Source organism: Labeo rohita, chromosome 8 (assembly GCF_022985175.1).
Source record: "Labeo rohita strain BAU-BD-2019 chromosome 8, IGBB_LRoh.1.0, whole genome shotgun sequence".
NCBI classification, from domain to species: domain Eukaryota; kingdom Metazoa; phylum Chordata; class Actinopteri; order Cypriniformes; family Cyprinidae; genus Labeo; species Labeo rohita.
In genome coordinates this window covers 31,358,913-31,384,774 of record NC_066876.1, presented here as the reverse complement: position 1 = coordinate 31,384,774, position 25,862 = coordinate 31,358,913, and the positions used below count along the sequence as shown (strand labels likewise).

The 25,862-nt window shown below is 34.7% G+C and overlaps 2 protein-coding genes across 6 annotated transcripts; both read left to right on the top strand.

The window, feature by feature from the left end:
- The first annotated feature begins 2,978 nt into the window (after nucleotides 1-2,978).
- prxl2c (peroxiredoxin like 2C) lies at nucleotides 2,979-6,124 on the top strand. Of its 2 annotated transcripts, none has more exons than XM_051118079.1 (6): nucleotides 2,979-3,192; nucleotides 3,399-3,467; nucleotides 3,607-3,660; nucleotides 4,647-4,752; nucleotides 4,991-5,115; nucleotides 5,198-6,124. In XM_051118079.1, the coding sequence occupies exons 1-6, from the start codon at nucleotides 3,013-3,015 to the stop codon at nucleotides 5,228-5,230; spliced, it is 567 nt and encodes a 188-aa protein (XP_050974036.1). In that variant the 5' UTR covers nucleotides 2,979-3,012; the 3' UTR covers nucleotides 5,231-6,124. The 2 variants fall into 2 exon arrangements, with proteins under 2 accessions (XP_050974036.1, XP_050974035.1); XM_051118078.1 differs by having other exon boundaries at nucleotides 4,991-5,125.
- Nucleotides 6,125-8,687: 2,563 nt separating this feature from the next.
- On the top strand, nucleotides 8,688-24,637 carry cdc14b (cell division cycle 14B). 4 transcript variants are annotated; one of them, XM_051117658.1, is made up of 16 exons: nucleotides 8,688-8,991; nucleotides 10,118-10,208; nucleotides 10,685-10,760; nucleotides 10,926-11,018; nucleotides 11,157-11,233; nucleotides 11,375-11,441; nucleotides 11,523-11,585; nucleotides 11,672-11,759; nucleotides 12,948-13,178; nucleotides 13,388-13,526; nucleotides 13,629-13,797; nucleotides 13,968-14,071; nucleotides 20,625-20,672; nucleotides 21,093-21,146; nucleotides 23,675-23,740; nucleotides 23,876-24,637. In XM_051117658.1, exons 1-16 carry the CDS (start codon nucleotides 8,889-8,891, stop codon nucleotides 23,913-23,915), a joined length of 1,509 nt encoding a protein of 502 aa, XP_050973615.1. In that variant the 5' UTR covers nucleotides 8,688-8,888; the 3' UTR covers nucleotides 23,916-24,637. The 4 variants fall into 4 exon arrangements, with proteins under 4 accessions (XP_050973615.1, XP_050973613.1, XP_050973616.1 ...); XM_051117656.1 differs by lacking the exon at nucleotides 23,675-23,740 and adding an exon at nucleotides 21,240-21,450; XM_051117657.1 differs by lacking the exons at nucleotides 8,688-8,991; nucleotides 23,675-23,740 and adding exons at nucleotides 9,507-9,894; nucleotides 21,240-21,450.
- The last annotated feature ends 1,225 nt before the right edge of the window (nucleotides 24,638-25,862 follow it).

Genomic DNA, 25,862 nt, shown 5'->3' with positions numbered 1-25,862 from the left:
CACTGGCCGCTCAGTCAGACAGCCGCGAGAGCGCTCCGAGGTTAACGCGTTCTCTACCACTCTTGCTACAAGGAAGTATATTATTTCATGATCATTATTATATTCTTATGCGTCTAGTCTTTTAATGTGTCCACATTTTATGAAGGTTTATTATGAGTAAAGTTTTCAAATGGCCGTGATTTCAACTGGCAGCTTATTGTCGCTTCCACTTGCAGTTCAGTCAGTCAGCCGCAAGAGCGCTCCGAGTGTAACGCGTTCTCTACCACTCTGGCTACAAGGAAGTATATTATTTCATGATCATTAATATCTTCTTTTCGGTCTAGTCTTTTGCTTTGTCCACGTTTTATGAAGGTTTATTATGAATAAAATTTTCAAATGGCCGTGATTTCAACTGGCAGATTCCACTTGCACTTCAGTCAGCCGCGAGAGCGCTCCGAGTGTAACGCGTTCTCTACCACTCTGGCTACAAGGACATTTTTTTATTTCAGGATCATTATTATATTCTTATGGGTCTAGTCTTTTAATTTGCTGACGTTTTTTGGAGGTTTCTTACGAATAAAGGGTTCAAATGACCGTGATTTGAACTGGCAGCTTATTGTCGCTTCCACCGGCAGCTCAGTCAGTCAGCCGCGAGAGCGCTCCGAGGTTAACGCGTTCTCTACCACTCTTGCTACAAGGAAATATATTATTTCATGATCATTAATATCTTCTTATGGGTCTAGGCTTTTAATTTGTCGACATGTTATGAGGTTTATTATGAATGAAGTGTTAAATGGCCGTGTTCGCAACTGGCAGGTTATTGTCCCATCGAATTTAAGCGAAGCGTCAGTAAGCAACCAGTCGTGATCATGTTCATTTGACTGCTTTAATTGTGAAAAAAACTAAAACGTCAATCATACAAAAGAACAGAGTCATAAGAATACATTCATAACAATAAAATGTGTATTTCCTTGCAGCGAGAGCGATAGAGAAGGCGTTATACTCGCAGATCTAAAGCCGTTGAGACTTCCAGCCACCAGCCCGCCACTGGCAGGTCACGTGACCTCCTGCCAGCCAGTTGAAGATCGAACCCCTACTGCGGTTGAAGAGTCGGGAGTTAAGATTCATTTTAGCGAGTCGGTTAGGATGATTCATTCTAATGAACCATGATACAATGTCCATAAAGAATGATATTAATTGTTCCCAATATTTTATCACCTTGCAGTTGTATTTGTGAAAAAAAAAAAAAAAAACATTAGTTACAACTCAAATCAGATTTATTTCTAGAGCACTTTTTTCTTGTACATTCATTTCTGAGGTGACTAAGATAACATTTTTGAATAATGAATAATAATATTAATTATTTGCAATATTATTAGGCTAGCACTTCACAGTTTTACTTGTGAAAAAGTCATCAGTTGTTTATGAATGGGTCGCTGTGTGTTGCTGCAGAGACGCACAACATGACTTTGTTTGACCATTTTCTTTAGCGAAATAGAGCAAAGGACAATATTGTCTACAGTTTAAATCACTTAATATTTATTTCTTGTTTATTGCATTGTTGCCCTGACATGAAGAAAAGTCTGCCACAGACCATGCTAACCAAACAGTTCATATAATCACTCTAAATGCATATAGGCCTGTATGTGTCCATGAAGACTGCATATAATCTAATACTAATAAAAATCTATATTTGAAGAGTTCATTTGCAAAAACAGGTAACTCAGTTTTTAATAATTGTTTAAAAATCATGTTTTCTCATTGTACATTCCAGTTAATCTCAGTCAAACTGCAGTTATTTTGATATGAAGTAAAAATAACAAAAAAAAAAAAAAAACACAATAATAACATAATGAAAAACATGATTTTTGAAAATGTTTATCTATTTTTGCAAATAAGCTCTTCATTTGTTGCTTCACAGTGACTCAGTAATTGGACAAATAGTGAAATCAGTATTATATCAATAAGTTGTAATACCAGATCACCAAATAATTTGCAAACCTGCTCCAAAGTCTTGATCTGAATCAAATGATTCGCTCCGAAGTCCCGATCTGAAACAAATGATTCGCTCCGAACTCCCGATCTGACTCAAAAGATTCACTCCGAAGTCCCGATCTGAAACAAATGATTTGGGAACCCGCTCTGAAGTCTTGATCTGAATCAAATGATTTGCGGACCTGCTCCGAAGTTCCAATATGAATTAAAAGATTTGCAAACCCGCTTCGAAGTTTCGATCTGAATCAAATGATTCGCGATACGCGCTCCGAAGTTTCGATCTAAATAATGATTCGCCAACCATCGGATCCGGTTCGCGAATCTTTTGATTCAGATCGGAACTGCGGATCGGGTTCGCGAATCTTTTGATTCAGATTGGGATTTTGGAGCAGGTTTGTGAATCTTTTAAACCAGATCGGGACTTTGGAGCGAATCATTTGATTTAGACCGGGAGTTCGGATCGGGTTCGTGAATCTTTTGATTCAGATCGGGGCTTCGATCGGAGCGGGTTCACGAATCATTTGATTCAGATCGGATCTAAGCCGGTTATGAATCTTTTGATTCGCGATTCATTTTGGAGCGCATATCGTGAATCATATGATTTAGAACTTCGGAGCGGGTCCGCGAATCTTTTGATTCAGATCGCTCTGCTAGTGTGTACAGACTGCGTATAATTGTGATTAAATATCTATATTTGTTGCTTCATTCCAGCCCAACGTAAATATGAAATTTTATTATTGCTATGTTACTAGTGTCTAGGAACTATAATATTAACTATTCTCAACACTCGCACGTTTACTAAAAGGTTTACTGAAAAGTAATCAACTTCATAAGAATTCGGATCGATTGAATGAAGTCAAAGTCTGACTCTCATATAACTGTTCAGCTCAAATAGTTGGAATGGAAATAAAGGAGCAGAAATAAAGTCATAAATTCCAGTATGTGGGCGCATTGGCTTTATTTGTCCGTGATCCAGCAGGAATGGGCGTGCCGGAGCAAACTTCCTAAAAATAACTCTGCCTAGCAGAACTGAACGCCATGGCTGCCGTTCGCCCGATAACGCAACAGATCGCTCGCTCTGTTCACGAGAGCAAACCCACTTCACACGATCTCTGCATCTCTGATGTCAGTGACTGTCTGATATTTGATCGGCACGGTGTCTCTAAAACCTTCGACAGTTTGTTTCAACACAACAAAGCGATCATTATTTTCGTCAGGGTAAGAGAATCATGTTCCATCTCGTGTGTTTATGTTGGACGTGTGTGTGAATGCTTTCTGATTCACACTGACAGTTCAAGCAGGTCATAAACGTGCTGGGGTTTTAGCTTGACTTTGCAAGAACTTTTGCTATAACATTTGCCTTATCTTTACATTATGTGATGTATTATGTTATTTTAATATATGTTTTCTCAAATGTTTTACAGAATTTCTTGTGCTACACATGCAAAGAATATGTGGAGGATTTGGGGAAAATACCTCAGAATATGTTGCAGGTAAAGGGATGATATTACAAAAATGATGTTAAATACTTTTATTAGTAATAATATAATATTTGGTCAAATATATTAATGTAAAGTCAGTACATAGTAATGTTGAATATACATAACTTTTTTCCTTCTCTCTCAAATGTAGGAATCGAATGTCAGATTGGTAGTGATTGGACAGTCATCATGGTGTCATATAGAGGTAGGATAGGTTTATTAATGCATCCTACAATTATAGCTGAAAATATGTCTTGAAAATTTAGACTCAAAGAGAAAAATCTGTTGTTTACGGAAGTCTGTTTCCACAATGGGATTAAAAGAATATAAAAGAGATTTTTCATTCATAGTTCATGCTTTTTCTTACAATTCTTAGTTTATATCTTGCAGTTTTGTTTTTTTCGTGATGGATCAAAAACTGCAAACGACAACAAGTTTTTACACAGTTTCAGAACTTCAGTGGTTAGCATTCTTCTTATTTAATGGTATTGAATAGATTTTTTAAATTTATTATTTTTTAATTGCATGAATGCATTATAATTTCAAAAAGACATTTGCTGTGGGTTTGTAAAAGCTTTTAATGCATGTTTGGGCTTAGTTTTTGTTATAGTTACACAATTTTGACCAGCAGGCGTCGCCAGCGTGTGGTGTTTCGAATCAAGTTGATTCAGTTGATTCGAAGCTTCGAAAAGGTTCTGCCATCACTACTTTTTATCTGTCAATTTTGACTTTTTTCTCAGAATTTTAAGTTTGCATCTCATATGATCAAATCTGTGAAATATAAACTCAGAACTGCAGGGAAAAAATGCCATATTTTGAGAGAAAATGTCGCTTTTTTATTTATCTCATTGTGGAAATGAGCTTCCATAGTTGTTAAGTTTTACTAGTCCGAAAAACATGAGCAACATGAATATAGCAAGCAACAGAGTGTCAAGCAGTTTTAATTCCAGCTGGTTCAAACAATGAATGATTGTAAGAAGTCTGAGCAACTGCACTAAATCTGCATTGTTCCAGAGCTCTTAGTAAAAGTGGTATTGTTTGGAAAAATGAGACAAATTGATATTTTAGGACGTTCATTTGACTCCGTTTTCAGAAACTATTTTAACAATAGAAAAAAATCTGAATATGATAATATGAAAATATTCTTCCTAAAGATTGTCTTTTATCATGTGTGATCGCTTTATGTTGTAGGGTTTCTGCTCTCTGACAGGCTATCCTCATGAAATGTATGTTGATCCGGAGAGACAAATTTACAAAAAACTTGGAATGAGAAGAGGAGAGACATACATGGAAACACGTAAGACCCACTAGTACCGCTTGATTTTGTCTCTTCATGTCATGTGGGTTATATTAAATACAGTTGCTCTGGAGCAAAAGTGTGCTTGTTATAGAATTCAGTAACGTTTTGTAGACATAAAATTACATTTTTAAAATAGATGCATGAAAATAGAAGCTTTTTGTCATTGTATGCACATTGTGTGCTAAAGAATGATATGCTTGATTAAATACACACTTATTTTTATCTGCATTTGTAGCTTCCAGCAGTCCACATGTCAAATCCAGTTTGCTCGTCGGGAGTCTGAAGAGCATGTGGCATGCCATGACGAGCCCTGTCTTTGACTTCCAGGGAGATCCGCTGCAGCAAGGCGGAGCCCTGATTGTAGGCCCAGGTCACACGCTTGCTGATTCTGCTTTTATTTCTATATCTTGACACAATCTAAACATTGTGTTTTATTCCTCAGGTCCAGAGGTTCATTTTGCACATTTTGACATGAACCGGTTGGACCACATGCCCATCAACTGGTTGCTTCAATTAGCAGGTGTTCAAACGCTAGACTTCAGCGATTCACCCAAAATTATTCATATCTAAAGGGAGAAGGAGCTGTTATGCCATGATGGAACTGCATTCGACGCTTCTAGCTGTTATAATGCAACGCTGCTCTTTGTTTGAACTCTATAATGGCGCAATATTGTTGTATATAGTATTGTTTTTATATATTATTTATGCTTGACAGGAACAAGCCATTCCACTGCTGGGGACCCTTGATTTTATGTTTGTGTTACAACTAATAATTTGTTTTATATTCTGCTATAACATCATCATTATTGAGTGGAGTATAAAACACTTGTTGTGTTGTGAATCTTATATAAACATGTCAACATGTCCAAGTTACATTTTATCCTCGAAAACAAAACATAAAAATAGGATATTTTACATAAAGACGAAAATTATAGGACAGTTAAGTTTTGTGCACTGTTTAAATTATTTGCTTTATCATAAAAGTTATTTTTTACTGCAAAACAATAAAAACTTTTCTACCATTATGTTTTCTTTTAACATTGTGCATTAAGTTATTCTTATTACTGTAACAGTCATAGTCATCTGCATAAATTATACAACTAATATAGCAGCTGTGCATAAATACTTCACTGTTTTTTCATTACAATGAAGAGAATTAGTGTGTATGTACATATGTATGTAAACAGGATTCATACAGATACTGTCAAATGAAGTCCTAGGACTTTTCAAGAACTGCTTTTTTATTTTTAAGGACTTCAAATAAAGTTTGTCTTTTCAAACAATGTCTTATATTTTAAACTGTAAAAAAGATAAATCAAAATATACTAACATAATAAAATTGCAAAATTAAAGTGAAGCACATGCAAAGTATGCAATGATGTCAAATTTAATGTGTGATACCAATTTAAAATATATACACTTATATACATTAAAAACAATGGTGTAAGTTTGATTTTGGCATTGGTAGAGACAATAGCAGACAACAGACATTTATAATTGTTTGATCAAAATTATTGCTAGGGACAACTTAGCAGTGGCTAATTTTTTTCGAACTTTTTTCTTTCTATGTTAAAGATGTTTTCTTTGGATTGTTTAACTACTGAAAAGAGAATATAGAAAAATATAACTTAATTTGTTATTTCTGCTAGCTAAATTTCACATATGTAAACAAAAATCTGGCTCTTTTCTTTATTAAAAGTTGATCTAGACAAGTACATGGAAACTATCTAAAACTCTGTTCATCCTAAAAAACAGTATCTTTATATTCATTCTCATATTCATGTCCTCTAAGGACACTAACCATAGTTTAACTATGGTATTTTTTATACAAAAAAACATGGTTACTAAACTCTTACTATAGTAAAGCCACTATTTAACTAAAATGAGAAAACCGAGCCCGAAGTCCTGAATCAAATGATTCGCGAACACACACCAAATACCGTTTTGATTCAAATGATTTGTGATCCGCGCCGAAGATCCGATCTAAATCAAATGATTCGCGAGCCCGTTCGGAAATTCTGATCTGAATCAAATGATTCGCGTACCCGCTCAGAAGTTCCGATCTAAATCAAATCATTCGCGAACCCGCTCGAACGTTCGAATCTAAATCAAATGATTCGCGATCCGCGCTCCGAAGTCCCGATCTGAATGATGACTCGCGGACCATTATTTCAAAACAGTACTCGGAGCACGGATCGCGATTCGCGAATCATTTAATTCGCGAAATGATTCGCAAACCCGTTCTGAAGTTCCGATCTAATCCAAATGATTCGCGATCCGCGCTTCCTCCGTAGTCATCTGAATCAAATGAATCGCGAACCCGATCCAAAGTTCCGATCTGAATAAAATGATTCGCGAACCCGATCTGCAGTTGCAATTTGAATCAAATGATTCGTGAACCCGATCCAAAGTTCCGATCCGAATAAAATGTTTCGCGAACCCGAAGTTCCGATCTGAATCAAATGATTCGCGAACCCGATCTGCAGTTGCGATTTGAATCAAATGATTCGCGAACCCGATCCAAAGTTCCGATCTGAATCAAATGATTCGCGAACCCGATCCAAAGTTCCCATCTGAATCAAATAATTCGCGAACCCAATCTAAAGTTCCGATCTGAATCAATTGATTCGCGAACCCGATCCAAAGTTCCGATCTGAATCAAATGATTCACGAACCCTATTGGTTTCTATCTGAATTAAATAATTCGCGAACCCGATCTAAAGTTCCGATCTGAATCAAGTGATTCGCAAACCCGATCCAAAGTTCCGATCTGAATCAAATGATTCACAAACCCGATCTAAAGTTCCGATCTGAATCAAATGATTCGCGAACCCGATCTAAAGTTCTGATCTGAATCAAATGATTCGCGAACCCGATCTAAAGTTCTGATCTGAATCAAATGATTCGCGAACCCGATCTAAAGTTCCGAAATCAAATGATTCGATCTGAACCCGAAAAGTTCCGATCTGAATCAATTGATTCGCGAACTCTAAAGTTCCGATCTGAATCAAATGATTCAAAGTTCCGATCTGAATCAAATGATTCGCGAACCCGATCTAAAGTTCCGATCTGAATCAAATGATTCGCGAACCCTGATCTGAATCAAATGATTCGCGAACCCAGTCGGTTCCTATCTGAATTAAATAATCTGAATCAAATAATTCGAATCTGAATCAAATGATTCGTGAACCCGATCGGTTCCGATCTGAATCAAATGATTCGCGAACCCGATCTAAAGTTCCGATATGAATCAAGTGTTTCGCCAACCCGATCCAAAGTTCCGATCTGAATCAAATGATTCGCGAACCCGATCTAAAGTTCCGATCTGAATCAAATGATTCGCGAACCCGAGCCACTTCATCTTACACTATTAAAGTGAATGTTACATTTATCATTATATACTATAATAAATATTTGAAAGTGATGTAATGTTTAAACCAGCATTAAAAAGGGCCGGGGCTACATAAGCTCAACATTAGACAGGCCGCAGAGTTAATTTTAAGTATATGGGATTATTATTAAGGATATGTGCTTATTGCAAAATGGAGCACTTATTTCATAGTTTCAAATACCTCATCAGGAATATTGCTATTTTCAGGGGTTTTCCTGGCCTTACATTTCAAAAAGTCAAGTACTTTAAGCACTTTTGTGCGAATCCTGTGTGAACCCCTCCCCCACCACAAAAAAAAAAAACTGTAAAAAATGAAATATATTAAATCTGCATAAATTATAGACTATACAACACATAGAAATACTTTATAATTTGAATAATATATTTTTTATATTACACCCATGTAAAACAGATGTGTTTTATATACAGAATGCAAATAGTATTAAAAACAATCCTATTAGTTTATTCTGGTTTTTGGATTTCGGGCTAGTCGCTGGGATGGGTTAAAGTTCCGTCAGTGCCCGGATGTTGGGCAGCGGGATGGTGGCTGGCGCAGTGACGTCACTCGCAAGGCTTTTAGAAACTTGCCTTCCATACGTCACTGGCAGGACAACTGGCTCTAATATACTTTGGTCTGCAGCGCATGGAGCCGTTTGAAGCAGGACTATGCAAACCAAAGCACAAATCTTACTTCCATCACGCGTTTACGGTTGAAACGCCATCTTTTCACGCGTAGGGAAGTATGAAGCGCAAGAGCGAACGACGGAGCGAGTCGAGGAAAAGACTCTGCGCGTCTCTGAGGGACAAGACGGAGTCCAAGAGCGACATTTACCTTCGTATCACAGGTAAACAAACTACAGACGCGGCCAGGATGATCTTAACAGAGTTTAAACCACCAATGAGGTCATGAAGTATTGTCATACAAGTCCTGTCAGGGGTTTGTTTGGCGGTTTATGCCACCGGATGGTGGCTTTAACATGAAACATGATATCACATCCCAAACTAAGTGTTGTTTATATAGAGATCAGCGCTGATTATATGTCAGAATGACGCTGTTAACTACTAATGGTGCCTGTGGGAACGATCTTCTTTGTTCTGTTCGCTGGATCTAAATCACTGAAATGAGTGTAATAGTGGATCAAAGCTTTCACTCAGAGCAAAATGAGATTCTATTGGCCAAAAGGCTCTTCTCTCCTAGCAACGGCTTGGGCAGCGTGCCAATTAGAGTCGAATACTGCCTGCTGTTCAATTTAAATTCTGCAGGGAGGGACTTAAAGTGATTGACGTGTCAGCGGCGAAGCCGTCAGCCAATCAGGCGCCGGGAAGGGGTTTAACGTCGGGTTAGATTTAAACTGCGCTGAACTTTACTCAGACTTCAGGCGAGAGAAAGATCGCTTGTGTGGTGTGGTGTGGTGGATTTTTTTAAAATTTATATACTTTAAACGGTGTCATAGCTCTAATTTAAGTCTTTAAGTGCAGGTTTTATTGCATAAAACAGTAAAGCAGTAAAATTTGTTATTTTACGTTCATTTAAATTCACTTTTAAATGTGTTGAACTTGATTTCTTCTTAAAGTGTCGACGGAAATTAAGTTAGACTGTTTTGTTTTGGGTTTGTAAGTGTGTATTGGGTTTAGATTAGAGTGAATTCGTCTTGTCATTATTACGCTAAACCAAAATTAAATCATGCTTCGGAACAACGTTACAATAGAAACCTGCGATCTGTCAAACTGCATCGAGTTCATTAAAGGTAATATTTCTTTAATTTTTTTTGTTTTCTTCTTAATAGTGCACATGTTTTTTGTGTCTCACCTCACGGTTTGTATGAGAACTCACTTCCGGTACGCGGATTCAAATCTGTTGAACCAATAGGTTCCCTCATACGTGTTTACATTCACAGGCTGCATGAAAACTACATGAAGTACAGTCGTTGTGAGAGATCAACGTGTAGTTTGGTTTCTTGTGTTTTTCAGATCAGCTGTATTTTGCTATTCTTCATCAGAAGGTGAAAAGCACTCCTGAAAGGCACTGTTTCTGCATCGATGAAGAGCTTTCCTATGAGAAGTAGGAGTGTGATTGTGCATTTATTCTAAAATACTGTCAAATGGTTCATGATTGGGGACATTATAATAGTTAAATACTTATATTTGATTCGTGAAAGGCCTCTAAATGATCAAAACTTCACTGTCACACAATCTACTTCATGCCTTCTGCTGTCTGATTGATAGTTTAGTTTTTTTTTTGTACAATTGTACAAATGTCCACCTTCAGCTCTCACTTTTTGTAAAATCTTTACTGATTTTTATCGGGTAAATGTAAGAGTAGCTCCATATTCTCACTATATAGGACTATATGAGCTGTAAAAACCTGATGGATCAAATATGATAAAACACATATGCACACTTTTTTTCAGATTTTGTCTAAAGGTTCAATATTACATGTTTTCTTACACATAGTACAGTCTTTCAAACATGCATATGGTTTCTATGGATTGTACCTGACCTTTATCGTTGACCTCTTTGATTTCTATATTTGAACAGCTTCTATGCGGACTTTGGCCCGCTCAACCTGGCCATGTTTTATCGCTTCTGTTGCAAGCTCAACAAGAAGCTGAAGGTAATGATGTTTCATTATGCTGGCACGTTACACTGTTTCACTTAATGCAGATTTTGTATGCAAGCATGCAAGTGTTGCATGTACTGTTGTCACAATTGTAGTATTTAAATGTTTGGTTTTGGATGTAAGGTTTGTTTTTTAATTCATGCTCCTCTAATTCAACAGTCTTGTGCTCTTGCAAAGAAGACAATTGTGTTTTATACATGTGGTGACAGAAAGAAACAAGCCAATGCTGCGTATTTGATCGGCTCTTATGCTGTAAGTTTCCCAGTCAAACTGATGAAATATTCTTCATTTTTCTGATTGTTTAACATATATATGCAAGAAAAACTTTGCTTGTAATTTATTTTAATGTTTAGATGTGGAAGAGTCACTCTTGTTTGTCTTCTTTTGTAGGTAATGCATCTACAGAAAACACCAGAAGAAGCATACAGCCTTCTGGCTTCTCAAAATGCATCTTATCTTCCTTTTCGGTAATTTAAATTTATCCCCTTTGTTATTTAACCACATGCATTTCATGAAATTTTTAAATATTTAAATCGGAATCTTATTTCCTTTGGTTAACTTCTAGATTTGTGTTCCTCTTTGATTTAATTTTTCCTTTCATTCAACAGAGATGCATCTTTTGGAACTTGCATGTACAATCTGAATATCCATGACTGTCTGCGGGCCGTTTACAAGGTAATCTAGAGTCTCTTTGAAGCTTCATCAGATGTGTTTGTTGATTTGCTATTCCTGCTGATTGCATGTTGTGTGTTTCAGGCTCTGCAGTTCGGCTGGCTGGATTTCTCAAAGTTTAATGTGGAGGAATATGAACATTATGAGGTGAGTTTCCAATGATGTAAATGAGTAAAGCTTAAAGTATTCATCAACACACTGGGACGTGATGCTTATTTGTTATTTTTTTCCAGAGGGCTGAAAATGGAGATTTCAACTGGATAATTCCAGGAAAATTTTTGGCTTTCAGTGGCCCTCATCCAAAGAGCAAAATTGAGAATGGTGCGTATAGATCACATCATAAAACATCATATCTTTTTCGAGCTAAGCCAGTAGTAGTACTGACAGTATTGTGTAAACATGGCTGAAGATGTGAAAAGAGGAAAAGATGAACCAAATCAATTGAGTAATTTATGCTGGAACCGCTCCTATTGATTCAAACTTGTGTCTTTCATCATTCATTTCAAGCGATTCACTAGCAAAAACCAGATCAAATTAAAAGAGCCATTCAGAATTTCAACAATCAGTTCAGAATCTCAGAATCAGTTAAACCATTGTGTCGCAAAGTGATTCTCTATTTCGAAGCACTTTACTCGGATCACAAATCATTTATTTCAGAACCAGACTTCTAGTTGCATATTGCAATTCGATTTAGATCAGAACGGGTTTGCGAATCATTTAGAATCAGATCTGCGTTTTATTCAGCTACAGCGATAACTTGATTAGAGATTTCTTAAGCGTTGTCAGTACTACTGCTTCTGCTATAAAGCGTATGTGGAGTTTATATATATATATGTATGTATGTATATGTGTATATGTGTGTGTGTGTGTGTGTGTGTGTGTGTGTGTATATATATATATATATATATATATATATATATATATATATATATATATATATATATATATATATATATATATATATACATATATACATATACATATACATATTTTATATAATGTAATATGCTTCTATAATAATATATAGTTAATACTCTAAACTATATGTAATGACACGGGAAAAAAAATACTAATTTTTTACTAAATTCTCAGGAGGTTAAGAAAATTAACAGTGGTTGTACTATAGTAAAACTGTAGTATACTTTGTAATACTTTAGTAGTAATACTTTGCATGTTCCTTACTTTATTTCTGCCATTTTGTTTTATTAGTATATTTTTATTTATCTATTTCTCTTAATATATATATATATATATATATATATATATATATTTTATTTATTTATTTATTTATAATAGCAGACATTGTTCGATAAGTGAGATCTCTGATTAAAGTCTTTGAAAATCAAAAAAGTAGTGCTTGAAAAGTCCTGTTCATTTTACTGTATCTGTACGAACCCTGGATTGGCTTTTTCACCCATTACACCAGTGCTTTGACTTTAGTCTGGGTTAAGAGCTGGAATTATGTGTAGGTTTTTATACTTTTCTTTTTTTTTTTTTTCTTTCCATCAGGATACCCTCTTCATGCCCCTGAAGCATATTTCCCCTACTTCAGGAAGCACAACATCACCACCATCATCCGGCTCAACAAGAAAATGTACGACGCCAAGCGTTTCACAGACATGGGCTTCAAGCACCACGACTTGTTCTTTGTAGATGGCAGCACGCCCAACGACGCCATCGTCACCAAGTTCCTGAACATCTGCGAGAATGCTGATGGAGCCATTGCGGTCCACTGCAAAGGTAGGGTTTTTCAAACCTAAAATAGTAAGTTTTTATTGATTTGTGCATACAAATTTTGCATGTTTTCTCATCTACATGTGTTTGCATTTTACATTTATTTACTTAGCATACGCTTTTATCCAAATGAGGAATATAACAAGCGATTCATCAGCAGTTTTCCATTGTCTTGAAGTAGAAATGTTAACAAGCAAAACCACTGTGTGTTTCAGCCGGTCTGGGTCGAACAGGGACACTGATTGGCTGTTACATGATGAAACACTTCCGACTGACGGCAGCTGAAGCCATCGCGTGGATCAGGATCTGTAGACCCGGTTCAATCATTGGACCTCAACAGAACTTCGTTGACGAGTGAGTCTTTCACAATCATTTTTGGATTTTTCCCATCCATGCATGGGATTTTCTGCTTTTCAGAGACCCTAATACTACTTTACGCATATCTCAATCTAACAGAAAGCAGGCGAGTCTCTGGGAAGAGGGTGATTTGCACAGGCAAAAAATAACTGAGCAGGAAAACGGCTTGAGTAAAACAGCAGTGGCTGGAATCCTGTCTGGAGTGGAAGATATTTCCATCAACGGTACAAACAAGAATATTTCACAGAGAAAAACAACCTCTGAAATGGTAAGTGAATCTGTTTATTCTAAAACATCCCAGTTTGTGTGTCTACTTTGCCTAACAGCATAACATTTAGTCGTCTTTTCTGCTCTTTATGGCCAGGAACCATCCACTTAGACAATAGAAAATCAACATTCAAAATGGACATTAACCAGTTTGTGTTTTTCATTGGTTAGCACACTGAGGAAGAGGAAGAGGAGTGCGGTGGACTCACGCAAGGCGATAAACTAAGAGCTCTGAAGAGTAAGAGGCAGTCCAGAGCATCAACGGGTTCAATATCGTAAGTTCTTCTCCATTACGTCACTCTTCTGTCCATCCATATACATAGCCATCGAGGCCTGACGGTACGTGTCCACTGGCGCTGAAGAAATCTGATCGACCCTTCAGTATGCTCTTTGATTGATTTCAATACACGGTTAATAAAGTCATCCTATTTAAAAATGCTTATTAGTCTATATTTCAAATTACCAAGTTTACATAGTAGTGTGTTAGTCTCTTGTGTTCTTTGGTTGTTGCTTTATTGTTGCAATGAATGCATGCAAACTGCATTTGAAATCTGAATTCATGATGTAATAATTTGTTCCAAATTTTTGAATGGAACAGTATGTACAGTTGAGGTCAAAATTTTACATACACCTAGCAGAATCTGCAAAACATTATTTTACCAAAATAAGAGGGATCATACAAAAATGTATGTTTTTAGTACTGATCTGAATAAAATATTTAACATAAGATGTTTACATATAGTCCACAAGAGAAAATAATTGTTGAATTTATAGAAATGACCCCGTTCAAAATTTTCCATACACTTGATTCTTAATACGTTTTTTTTTTGTTTGTTTTTTTTGTTTTTTTTTTTTTTGGTTAGTGATAGTTGTTCAGGAGTCCCTTGTTTGTCCTGAACAGGTAAAGTGTCTGCTGTTCTTCAGAAAAAAAAAAAACCTTTTCTTTGGTTTTCCAGCATTTCTGTTTATTTGAAACCTTTCCAACAATGACTGTATGATTTTGAGATCCATCTTTTCACACTGAGGGGCTCACATGCAACCATTACAGAAGGTTCAAACACTCACTAATGCTCCAGAAGAAAAACGATGCATTAAGAGCTGGGGGGTGAAAACTTTTGGAATTTAAAGATCAAAAAAAAAGTTTAACTTATTTTGGTCTCTGGGAAACATTAAAGTATGTTCTGTAGCCTCTGAAGGGCAGCACTAAATGGAAAAAATTGAAAAAAATATATATTTAGGCAAAATAAGAAAAATGTACACACCTCCATTCTGTTCAGAAGTTTTCACCCCTGACTCTTAATGCATCGTTTTCCTTCTGGAGCATCAGTGAGCGTTTGAACTTTCTGTAATAGTTGCATATGAGTCCCTCAGTTGTCCTTGGTGTGAAAAGATGGATCTCAAAATCATAGTCATTGTTGGAAAGGGTTTAAATACTCAAAAATGTTAAAACCAAAGAAAATGATTTTTTTTTCTGAAGAACAGCAGGCAGTTTAGTTGTTCAGGACAAACAAGGGACTCATGAACAACTATCACGAAACCACAAAAAAACAGCTGTGGGTCGTTCAAGTAACAACACAGTATTAAGAATCAAACGTATGTAAACTTTTGAACAGGGTCATTTTTATAAATTCAACTGTTATTTTCTCTTGTGGACTATATGTAAACATCTTATGTGAAATATCTTATTCAGGTCAGTACTAAAAAAAAAAAACATACATTTTTGTATGATCCCTCTTATTTTGGTAAAATAATTAACATTTTGCAGATTCTGAAAGGGGGATGTAAACTGACCTCAACTGTCAACATTTATGACTCATTGTCTGGTATAGTGAAAACATGAAGGAAAAACAGCTCAATTTTATTCAGAGACACGAACTGAAAAACATGCAGTTTGCTGCAGATGCTGATATTTCTGACATAAAATAATCTAAATAGTAGATAGTAAAATGAGATTGAAATGATCCGAAAATATAATGCAATGCAATCCAATGATGATTGAGAGATGTACAAATAAAGTTCCTCAAAAGATGTGAGATGTTTTGGAGGCTTGTGAAGATCATTCCTCCACTGAGGAACAGTGAAAGTAAAGCTTCTGGAAACAAATGTTCCTCAAAAGATCCTGATGATCAGATTTGAGATTTAAAAAATGATTCCTGGAGAATCAAGTAAAACCAAGCTGCTTCAGTCCAGTAAGTGTTCATCTGGAAATATGACTACAGTTATTATGTTTACTTGATAAAAAAACGTCAAGATTTGACAGCAAAAAGACAAGTGAAGCACCAGCAGAAGGTGGATGTTTGTACAGTTAGACTAAAAGAGCTTTAACTTGATTAAAAAAACTCAGTCTGCACAGCAGTGGACGTGTACCGTATGGAGAGAGTAGCGCGTTAGAATCTCATCCAGTCAGATCACATGCATATGTAGTGGTTTTCTCGTGATGATGGGTGTTTAAGTGTGTGCATGACATGTTGGACTAACTGCATGAGTTAAAAACATCAGTCTTCCTGTTGATGATTGTGCCGGCGAGACGAGAGATTCCAAAAGCCTTTTATCACACGGCAGGCGAATGGTAGTAAAGTGCTGCAGTTTGCTGGGCTCGCTGTGGCTCAGCTGTTGTGTGCCGTTGAAATGGTAGCAGAATGACGGGGCGTGAGAGACACCCGTCAGGTAAGTTCTGTGACGCCATCATCTCCCAGCATAACGAATGTGCGGCTGCCGCAGGGCTCATTTCATCTCGTGCCTTTGTTTTCAACATTTGCACTCATTCAGCGTTTTCAAATTCAAGACTCATTTTGAAGCGTGTGTTTATGGGTTCACGACAAAGTCTCAGATGTGTGTTTTTCCAGTCAAATGCATGTAGAAATTTACCTTCACTTAACATTTTCAGCCTTCTTTGTGTCAAACATGCATGATCTTCTCAAAGTTGATGTTCTAACAAAGCATTTCACAAAGTCTTTGCTTTGCATGATGTTGTTTGATTTGTCATGCATGAAGTGTGTGAACTGCTTTATGTTATTATAACACACTGTGGTCATTTTACTTTGATCGTCTTTTTCATGTGTACTGCAGACTGGATCTGATCTCAGATGCCCAATATAGATTCACTTTACAATTGGAAACAGTTTCAACCTAGTAGGGTTAAGTTTTGTAACATTGAAGTGCCTATAAAGAGCGTTTACTCCCTATTTTACACTACTACAGCACAGCGTCATGATCAAAAAAACCTGATAAAGGTGCTTAAACCCTCATAACGCATTCAGGACTGTTTTGACCTGGAAGAGACAAAAATGTCTAAAAAGGCAAACTTTTTGTAAGGTAACAACTTGCAAATAATTTAAGACTCTGTAAATACACAATCTATTTATTTATTTTATTTTATTTTATTTTATTTGTGTTTTTTTTTTTTTTTTTTTTTTTTTACTGTTATATTTATATTTATATTTTTATAGAAAAGACCCAGGTATTTATGGAGCACCATTAGGTGTGAAAAATGGGTGTAAAAATATTTATGAAGTTATATTAGTGTCAAAACTTTTGTAAAATATATTTAGACCTTTCCCTATATCTTACTGATGAACCATTACAGCAAAAAAATATTGGCTGCTTTTTTAACCTGATAGTGAACATTTACGCAAGTTTTTACATCCCCTGAAAGCTGAATAAATAAGCTTTCCATTGATGTATGGTTTGTTAGGACAATATTTGACCAAGATACAACTATTTAAAAATCTGGAATCTGAGGGTGCAAAGAAATCCAAATATTAATTAAAATCCGAAAATCGCCTTTAAAGTTGTCCAGATGAAGTTCTTAATAATGCATATTACTAATCAAAAACTAAGTTTTGATATATTTACAGTACAAATTTTACTAAATATCTTCATGGAACATGATCTTTAATTTCCTAATGATTTTTGGCATAAAAGAAAAATCAATAATTTTGACCCATACCAATGTAATTTTGGCTATTGCTTCAAATATACCCCAGCGACTTAAGACTGGTTTTGTAGTCCAGGGTCACATATAATTTACTTTTTTTTTTTTTTTTTTTTTTTTTAACAATTCACATTAATTTCAATGGGGTTAATACTGGTAATTCTTAATTATAGATTCTTATAAATTTAATACAATGATATATTCCAATATACTTTAATCTGTATTGTAAAAATATTACGTAATAATGTAACATTCAATACTTCGACTTTTTTCACAATCACTCACTAATGAGAAGTTGCTGATCAGATGCAATTTGGCTTTAATTAAAAATAAAGTTTTAACGATTAATCGTTTAAAAAAAAAAGTTTGTTTGCATACTGTGTGTGTGTACTGTGTATATTTATTATGTATATATAAATTGTATATATAAATAAATACACTAACTTGTGTGTGTGTGTGTATATATAAAGGAAAAATGTTACATTTGTGTAAAATATTTGTTTATAATATAAATTATGTACAAGTGTTTACATACAAATACATTGTGTACGTATGTTTATATATACATGAAACATATGCACAGTATAGACACATGTAGTATGCAAATAAACTTTTATTTTGAATCGATTAATCGCGACTAATCGTTTTGCAGCTCTAGATTCTTCAAATCTAAACTGAATGTGAACGTGACAATAGTACACTGATTTGAATGCATTATGAGGGTTGAAGCTTATCAATCCTGATTCATGCTGTAATCTCAGTGTGAACAGTCATAAGTGGAGTGAATGCAGTTTTACACGCACTACAGATCCATCCAGTTTGCGGCAGGAAAAGACGAGTCTCCTGTCTTCCTTCCTTGTTGTTTTTGTTCTGAATTTCGCCCCTGTGTCTAGACGGCCGATAGCCATGCTGCTCTCTGCACTGAGTAGCGTTGTCTTCTGCTGGATGTTGTTTGGCTTCCCTTCCATCCATTACTGTATAGACGGGGTGGGATTGTAAATGCTTTCTCCCGTCACTCTCTTAGCCCGTCTCTGGACTGGAATGCTGTAAGTGTCTCGATGGATCATCCTTTACAAATATCACAGGCTGCCTGACAGCTGTGCTGTCAGTCTGAGATCAAGCATCATTTGATTAGAACATTTCAGTTTGATTTCAGGAAAGATGCGCTCTATTTACAGCATTACCGCAAAAAGCAAATGACCCATAGTTTCAGTTTTCCACTAAAGAACTTGAAATAGAAGTAAAAGTGGCCTTGTACTCTAAGTAGAAATGTGAAATTCCTGTTTTTGTTAAAGATCCTGAGATGAATGTATTTACACAAGATAGATACATATATATGTGTATATATATGTATACATATGCATATACATATTTTCATTTGTTATTAGGGTTTTTGTTTATTTTTTATTTTTCTGTTAAGTTTAAATTTTTATATATATATATATATATATATTTATTTATTTATTTTATTTTATTTATTTTTTTTGCATTTTGTTTCAGTCATTAGAATCTTAATCTTAATTTTAGTATTCATATTAAACTACAGAAAAGAAATGTTCTGAAAATATCTAAAAAAAATTTAAGTTTAAATGTTTCATATTTTATTTTTTTTCCCCCAAGCAAAAAAGTTTTTTTTTTTTTTTTTTTTTTTTTGTGCCTGTGTTTGTTTATTTATTTACTTTTTTTTTTTGGTTGATTTTTAAATATTTGGTAATGTGAAAAGGTTCCATTTGTAAACATTAGTTAACTGCTTTAGTTAATATGAAATAATAAATGCTTGTAAAGCATTTATTAATATTAATGTTAATCTCAACATTTACTAATGAATAATTAAAATCATAAGTTGCGTTTGTTAACATTAATGCACTGAACTATGTTGTATATAACTGTATTTTTGCTTTAAATTTAGTCTTAAAGAAATGAGTGTTTGGCTGCAAAACGATTAGTCGCGATTAATCGATTTAAAATAAACGTTTGTGCATACTAAGTGTGTGTACTGTGTATATTTATGTATATATAAATACATAAACCTTTATGTATATTTTACAAAATTTTTGTATGTAAACACTTGTATAATTAGTTTTACAAGTGTTATAATTAAATTATTTCTTAATATATAAACATGTATGTGCATGTAATAATAAATATACACAGTACACACACATATAGTTTGTAAACATAAACTTTTTATTTTGAATCGATTAGTCACAACTGATCGTTTTGCAGCCCTAAATGAATTGAGTCAATTATTTCAGTTTTATCAGGGTAATCAGGGTGATTCATCTGTCTTTGCTAACCGAATCGACTGTCTGTCTGTGCATTAACAGCATAACTTGTTTAAGCACTTGTGAATATGTCATGTATGTCATGCATTGATCATTGTATTTTTACACATTGGAGTTTCAACAGTAATTCCACTCCATGTAGAGATGTAGATTTAATAAGCTCTCCTTATCTGTCTGTCCTTTATAACACTGCACCCAATCTAATCCCTAATTTAGTAAACGTAAGACCAGTATCTCACATGTTACATAACTGGATGATTTTTGACGCGTGTACGTATGTGTGCTGTCTGAGGATGATGATCTGGTTCCTCTCAAGGTTTTTCTCTTTCCTCTTTTAATATCTTATAAAGCTTTTCTCCTTCATGTAGCTCATTTGTGGCTTTAAAGGATGATTTTGAATCAAATGTTACATGTGTGAACAGATACAAAGTAACATCATGTGTAACGGGAGGGATGTCGAATCATGCTGCGGCTTCTCTCTCCGCATGCGTGACGCTCTGTCTGTGCATCAGAAAAAAACAACGCAACTAATGCATCAAATGTCTGTCCTTTTTTAGTTATTTTGCATGTTTTCATCACACTTAGCTTTTGTTTTTTCTTTTCCTGCAGGTTAGAAGAAAATACTATTCATACTAAATCAACATCAAAGTCTTTAAGGTAACTTTTCTTCTTAATTTACATAAGAATGTTTTTTTTTTTTTTTTTTTTTTTTTCCATTATATTTAATTATTACCATTCATTTTAGTTTAGAATTGTATATTTTATTAAATGTTTCATTTTAATTTTTAGATAATTTAATATAATTGTGTGTGTATAAATATATTAATATTAAATTTAAGATTAAAAATATTACATTTACATGTATTAATATTACATTACATTTTATTAATTTTTAATATTTATTACACACAGAGAGATTAAAAGTTTTTTTTATTATTTTATATTTTGTTACTATGTTATAATATTTATTTATTTATTTATTTATTTTTTATTGTTTAACAGAATTATTCTGCAATTACATGTGCAAGGTATCAACTGTATGCCTGTCATATAATCTGTGAAATATCTTTCATATAGCTCCGATAAAAGAAAAAGAACCCGGGCTTCACTTGGATCCAACAGGACCAGTAGGTGGGTATTTCACTGAGGTTTTTAAGCCTTTTGCATTAAAATCACTACAGCGAGCAAGTCTTCATATTCACAGTTGACGTTTTCCTTTCGCAGCCCTTTACATTCAAGGCTCGCTAAATCTTTAGGCAGCTTGCACGTAACGGCCTGTGAAAAGGATCACGTGTTTTCTGACGTTAGTGCTGTGGCCAACAATAATTTCATCAAGCAGTCGAACTTAAAGCTCTTAAACCCAGTGAACAGTCAGCCGCACGCGGCCCAGAGATCACTGCAGCTCTATGGCCACAGTCTGAGTTCCCTCAGCTCAGTAAGTCTAAAGCGGCCCACGTGATTCCCGGCTCTTACGCCCGACCGTCCCGTCTTCAGCTTTCCTGCATGACTCTGACGGGCAGAGCTGGCGTCTCTCGTCTTTGCTTGCACACACTGTCCTCTGCTGATGGATGATTCACGTTAAATAACTCTTATAAGATCCCAATCACTCTCAGTCTGTGAGCATGACTCTGAGCCGTTTACACCTGGTTGTAATGTGCGTCTCACATGCATCAGATTTATGCGTTATTATATTTAGATTGACGTGTATGCATAGTTTAATATCATAGTTTCAATATAGAAGTTTGGAATAATAATGATTTTCACAGTTTCATGCTGACCAAGGCTGCATTTATTTGATTAAAATTATAGAAAAAAATATATATATAGCTGCAAGTGGCAATTAAGGGTCCAAGCACTAGGCAAGCAAGGCAGCAAGCATCAGAGCAACTGAAGCAATGAGTAACTGAAGCCATTGTTGATTTTAGTCTAAATGGGTTTAAAAAAATCATAAAAACAACCACTAGTAATATGATTTAATGGGTTATCACTTTTGACCAATAGGTGGTGCTGTTATCAAATCAGTGTGGTTTGTTCAGTCTGAGGTGATGGTGGCACACACAATGTTTGGTGTCAATATGTCAAAGCATTGCAGGGATAATGCCTCAGAGACATTTTGGCATCATGGCTCAAATTTGTTGCGTTGCTATACAAAAATGGTTTTATCTGTCGACACAAAATCCATAACTTTGTGTGAGCACAGTCTGAAGATGATCCGATATTGGTGAAAATTGGATGAACGGTCATGGAGGAATTCGAAAAAGTAGGTTTTCAACACAAATAAATATGGCGGACAGGAAGTTCAGCCAGGCATGGCACAATTGGTATCTGTGTTCTCAGCATTATCCAAGGAATATTTTGAGACCAGATTCATTACATATAATGCAGTCAAAAGTTTCATTTTAAATGGTAAATGAATGGTTTATAATTTTGTTTACCAGTAGGTGGCGCTGTTACCAAATTGATGTGGCATAGTCAGTGTGAGGTGACAATGGCACATGTAAAGTTTAGTGGCCGACACCCAAAATGGCATGAGAAAATTAGGCATGCTCCTCCAAATCTAAAGAGACCAGTTTTGTGACTTTTTTTTTTTTTTTTAATTATTTATTTATTTATTTATTTTTGGCCAAACCATTCAAAAGTTATATGCAAAACTAGCCATTTTTCATCTTCATCTTCTGACCACTAGGTGGCGCTATGCCGAAACTGTGCAGGTAGCCTCTGGTCATGCTTCTTATAACGCACACCAGTTTTGGTCTCAATATGCAACAGTCCAAACCTTATTTGAGAACGGTTTGACTAATCAACTTGAATTCCATATCTTTTTGCCAGCATGGTCTGAAGCTGATCTGTGCCAATTTTGGTGAAAATCAGACAAACCGTATAGGACGAGTTCAAAGAAGTCTTTAACTATTAAACAGCAAAAAAAAAAAGCAAGACTCCCAACTTGCTATGGTTAATGTTGAGACTGTTCTCTATCTGTGTGCCAAATTTCATAACTTTCCCACAAGAGGTTCTATGGGCTGATTATTAGCAACATCAAAAACTAGTTGTTTGTTTAAAAAAACAAAAAAAAATTATATAGATATATTTTTTTAAAGACTCATTCAGTTGATGAAAAGTGACAGTTTTTCTTTTTAAAGACATTTATAATGTCACGAAAGATTTTTATTTCAAAAATGCTGTTCTTTTGAACTTTCTGTTCATCTATGAATCCTGAAAAATAAAACGTATGACAGTTTCCACAAAACTATTGGTCAGCACAACTGTTTTCAACATTGCTAATAATCAGAAATGTTTGTTGATCATCAAATCAGCATATTAGAATGGTTTCTGAAGGATCATGTGACACTGAAGACTAGAGTAATGATGCTGAAAATTCAGATTTGAACACAAAAATAAATGACAGTTTAACAGATATTCACATAGAAAGCAGCTCTTTTAAATTCTAATAATATTACAAATTTTCTGCATTTTTAATTAAATAAATGCAGCCTTGGTGAGCAGAAGAGACTTCGTAAGAGACGTCGTAGGACGTGTGAATACCAGCTGTAAACGCTCCTCTGTTCTGAAACGGTAACGGGTTCAGAGACTAGTCTTGTCTTACTTAGTTTTAATGGGTCTTTATCTTTTTACCGCCTTGCCCACCTTACCTGTAATAGACGATCTCTGTCCAGAAGAAGGAAAGTGCTTCACGCAATGCCATCGGTGCGCTTTCAGAAACCATGGTATCGAAATTTCCTCCTTTAACTTTCTTCTGCTTTTTAATTCTCAAGCGTTTCTGAGTTTAGAGCATGTGCATGAGATCTGCCTGTCATTCTGCTCATATGGTTTTGGTCTTTAATGTATTTCTTGTCTTACAGTAACTCCATCTCCAAAGCTCGAGCTCCTCTCCTGCGCTGAAACCCGCTGTGGATCCAGTAAAGACCAACATCACTGCACTGATGTCATTCTAGTTTTACTACTTGATGGTTTTGTCTACTATAAACCACATTCAACCTGTGTTTGGAAAATCGGCATATGTTAATCATTTTTATTTTATCATGAGAAACAATGAGTTTATTTTTAAATCAGAGAGCTTTAAGCATCTGTGAAGTTTGACTTTTTATGCCATTGTAAATATCATGAGCGTCAGAAGCTGCCTTTGTCATTATGCTTTAATACTAAACCTGTAATATCATTTTTTTAACACTGTATCTAGTACTTCATTTGCTTTATTTGCAGAAATGTGACAGACTGTAAATGACCGAATGTGAATCATACTGTGCTAATCATGACTGAAAGCTGTATATAGGCTGGAGTTTGATAGACTAAAAGGACTGTTTTTTTTTTTTTTTTTTTTTTTTTTTTTTTTTACTGTAAATACTGCATACCTTTATTTTGATGACCAAATTTAAATCATGATTTCACTTGTGTATATAATAGGAAAGGATTTAAGTCATACACCTTTTAATAAATCCTTTCTGATGTTGTAAATGTGGCTAATGAATGAATGTTATTATATATTTCTGTATGTTTAATCAGATTTTAGGCGTTCGTTTAAGAGTACTTGCTTTAGGACCCATTCATTTCTACATAAATATGAGTTATAGTTAGCAAAAAGTAAAACAATGAAAAAAAAAAAATTCAACAAATATAGATATTTAATCATAGAATTATATGTAGTCTTCCACTGAAACATAAAATAAATATAAAGTGATTTAAGTTGTAGAGACAATATTGTCTTTTTCACAGCGGTGTTTCCTTACTGAATCAATTTGTGTTTTAACAATTTGGTCGAGTCAATGATCCACTGATCCATTTATAAAATGTTTCTTAGCCTGCATCCCAGTGTGCATACTATCCATCCTAAATTCTGTGTGATAGTAGTAATTTTCAATACTATTTAGGGCAGATAGGGTGGATAGTATGCACACTGGGACGCAAGGTTACTTGCTCGAATGAATCAGTCATTTTGAAAGAATCGATTGCATAAATGACTCAGTGACTCGGTTATTAAGAGAGTGGCTTACCGCCACACTACTAGTAATTTTAGTTTCATATTTAAAAGTATCATTCTGTTGTTTTTCTTATTATCATTTCATATTTCTGTATTCCAGTTTTTAGATTTAAAGCATGAATCTCATCTATGCATTTTGCAAGTGCAGTGTAAATGCATGTATAAGTGCTAAATGTTTATTTAGGCCTATGCTTACTATACTATGCTTTTTTATAATAATAATAAATAAATAAAGTTGTAGGTTCCAGATTTTCTTTTAATAATAATAATAATGGATAAGTAAAGCTTTTAGGCTAGGTTAATAAGAAATATGAAAACAAGACTATTACCAAAACAATTTTTTGTTCTTTTTTTTTGTTTGTTTGTTTTGTGTTCAATATACCAATTTTTAGGTTCCAGAATTTTTTAATAATAAATAAATAAACAAAGCCCTTAGGCTAGGTTAATAAAAAATGAAAACGATATTAAAAAGAGTTCTTAGTCTCATTATTATTTATTATTTTATTTGTATGTTTAATATGTCAGTTTTTAGGTTCCAGTAATTTTTTTCCTATAATTTCTCCTCTGCAAAACGAATGTGAGAATAATGTTGGAAAAGATATTTAGAAAATATTATAAATGCATTTTTTTGCATTTAAGCATGCATGTCTCCCAAAAGAACTGCAATTCTATAAGAAATAAAAAACACACCAAAAATGGGTTTAATGTTTGACTTACTCTTTAATATCTTAACAAAGAATCACCCATTAATAAAAACACAATAAAAAAATAAAATGAGAGTCTTTAAAACAGGGCTGAGTGAAATGTGGAAATGATTCTAAAGTCTTTCAACATTTTCAACAATTTCAAAA

What these genes read in the sequence shown, in the direction of transcription:
- prxl2c (XM_051118078.1), top strand. Translation starts at nt 3,013, where the DNA reads ATGGCTGCCGTTCGCCCGATAACGCAACAGATCGCTCGCTCTGTTCAC. An exon ending in CATCATGGTGTCATATAGAG is followed by an intron (nt 3,661 to 4,646) that starts GTAGGATAGGTT and finishes TTTATGTTGTAG; the next exon opens with GGTTTCTGCTCTCTGACAGG. An exon ending in AGCCCTGATTGTAGGCCCAG is followed by an intron (nt 5,126 to 5,197) that starts GTCACACGCTTG and finishes TTTATTCCTCAG; the next exon opens with GTCCAGAGGTTCATTTTGCA.
- cdc14b (XM_051117656.1), top strand. Translation starts at nt 8,889, where the DNA reads ATGAAGCGCAAGAGCGAACGACGGAGCGAGTCGAGGAAAAGACTCTGC. An exon ending in GCATCTTATCTTCCTTTTCG is followed by an intron (nt 11,234 to 11,374) that starts GTAATTTAAATT and finishes TTCATTCAACAG; the next exon opens with AGATGCATCTTTTGGAACTT. An exon ending in GGATCCAACAGGACCAGTAG is followed by an intron (nt 21,147 to 21,239) that starts GTGGGTATTTCA and finishes TTCCTTTCGCAG; the next exon opens with CCCTTTACATTCAAGGCTCG.